The sequence below is a fragment of the Nematolebias whitei genome, chromosome 2 (assembly GCF_014905685.2).
Source record: "Nematolebias whitei isolate Nwh7 chromosome 2, NemWhi1, whole genome shotgun sequence".
In the NCBI taxonomy this organism is placed as follows: Eukaryota; Metazoa; Chordata; class Actinopteri; order Cyprinodontiformes; family Rivulidae; genus Nematolebias; species Nematolebias whitei.
The window spans coordinates 16,928,578-16,930,772 of NC_056499.1; the positions used below are offsets into that span (position 1 = coordinate 16,928,578).

At 40.7% G+C, this 2,195-nt stretch overlaps 1 protein-coding gene across 4 annotated transcripts in view; it reads left to right on the forward strand.

Moving 5' to 3' along the window:
* Positions 1–2,195, forward strand: part of wt1b (WT1 transcription factor b) — a 9,592-nt gene that overhangs the window by 2,918 nt on the left and 4,479 nt on the right. The window contains exons 3-5 of one of the 4 annotated variants that reach the window (XM_037697476.1): positions 250–349; positions 1,488–1,556; positions 2,127–2,135. In XM_037697476.1, coding sequence (XP_037553404.1) covers positions 250–349; positions 1,488–1,556; positions 2,127–2,135 — 178 coding nt within the window. The remainder of the gene's footprint in view (positions 1–249; positions 350–1,487; positions 1,557–2,126; positions 2,136–2,195) is intronic. The other 3 variants (XM_037697473.1, XM_037697475.1, XM_037697474.1) reach the window with 3 other exon arrangements.

Sequence of the window (2,195 nt, forward strand, 5' to 3'; positions counted from 1 at the left end):
GACCCCCGTGACCCAAAATGGAATAAGCGGGTAAAGATAATGGATGGATGGATGGATTAGTGGCTGTGGAACAAGGTGCAGCAAAGATTTCTGGTTAAAAAAGTAATCTCTTTTGTTAAAAATGCTTCAGTCTCCATTTTTTTCTACACATTGACCTGTTCTTTTTCACAAAGTGATTGAATTTGCAGACTCACTCATGATAAATAATCACATTTTCACATTACGTTTTTTTTTTCTCCATCTTTTCAGTTGATCAGCAGTACTCCACACCGAATCCCATGTTTGGTTGCCACAATTCTTCAGAAACTTGTCCGAGCAACCAAGCTCTGCTGTTTAGAAACTACAACAGGTAAAATGAGCTCTCTTTTTAATCATTAGTATTTTTTTTAAATCCCTTCTCAAACACGGTTCAACTCTCCCTCAAAGCTTCTGGACTCATCAGTCAATGTCAGATTCTTTCCACTGACATTATTTGCTCACTTGTCGGAACTTTGTAGCAGCGTGAACTCTCTCTGATCCCTCATTGAGCTCTGTGTTCGCTTCCACACCGTCTGGGTCGTGAATCCTCATTTGTTCTTAGGTTAAGTGCTGCCCACTGGTGCTCAGCAGGCCCAAAACAAACAGCAAAGTGATCTACTGCTGATGATGTGTTGAAGTCAACCCCGAGGGAAAATAAGGAAGAAAGTTAAAAACAAGTTCAGTGAAAGTGAGTTGCACAAAAAGGAGATCTGGGCTTCAGCTTGTAAATGTGTCCAGCTTATTTCCATTTTGATGGAAAACATCTCGGTAAATTTGGATTCTTTAAATGCCGACTCGAGATGTTGTTGGAGAAAAAAGAACATGTGCAACCCAAATAGTGGAACAGCAGCTGATAAGAAGAGGGAATACTGTGCTGCTGTTCCAGCTTATGGCAGGAACTGGAAACCCTCAAATAAACACAGAGAAGCGTGCACAAGCATGCACATGCTCATACACCCGTGGAGTGTATGTCAGATATCAGTGAGCCTTTCCACAGTTCAACATAGCTCAGAGCTGATTAGTGAGCCATCGCAATCCTTCCCTCAAGGACTTCTTGAGGAATGCGCTCTAGAATTCCCCCAAAACTGTTTCTCGCCACTAATGATACAGAGGACAGGGTGATGTCATGCACCGGTGCAGGGTGTACTAGGCACGAAGGCACCCACTCCCACAGAGAGCTTAATCACATCTCTAAGTGTGTGTATTTTATTGCTCTGCCAAGGCAAAGAGAAACTCAGAGCTCGAGTCTTTAATGAAACCAGGGAGGATGTGTTAAAAGGCAAACCATAATCACTAATACAAGGCAAAAAAAAAGCTGTCAAAAGAATCTAAATAAAAGAAAAGTACCTTCTAGTTTGTGTTGCGTTTGTAGCAATCTGCCTATCCTGCACACTTCTGCTTTGAAATATAATACGTTCACACTCAAACACACTGAAAACTAATATTATTTTATTTGGTATTGAATTTAGTGATAATTTGTACCAAATGGCATCTCAGCTGGAGTGCGTCACGTGGAACCAAATGAACTCCTTGAAGAGGTGAGCTCTTTTGGAAATGGTCTGATACTTGAAATAAATGTGATATTTTTAACGACGGACCTGTGTTTGTGAAGCTGTACAAAAAGAGTAGGAGGACAATTTGACCAGATGGCTGTTGGCTTGCCTGCAGGAAAAACAGGCCAAGAAGAAGAGCTTAACAATGTTTACGTGTATAAATGTGAAATTCTGCAGCATGTCTTAAATAAGGTTCTACTTTTTGATCTTCAGAGAAGTATGAACTCTTTTGGATGTCGTTACCATTAAAGCTTATCAGATGTTTATCTGAAGGTGTGCGGCATGATGATTCTCTGACCAACCAAAGCACAAACTGTCCTACTCTGACACAGCTGTGGCTGACTCAACTAAAACATAATCTCTCCCACATAGTAACAAAACAAAAGCTGTTCTAATTTTAGCCGAATAAAAAAGCTGTTTGTCAAAAATTGTTGCAGGGTTGAGTATTTTGACTTTGTTTGTTTGTTACCATACCATGCCATTCCATACCATACTACACCATACCAAACCATTCCATACCGTACGGTACTATACCATTCCATACCATACCGTAAGTACCGTACCGTACTGCACCGTACCATACCATACATACCATACATACTGTACCATGCCATACCATACCAT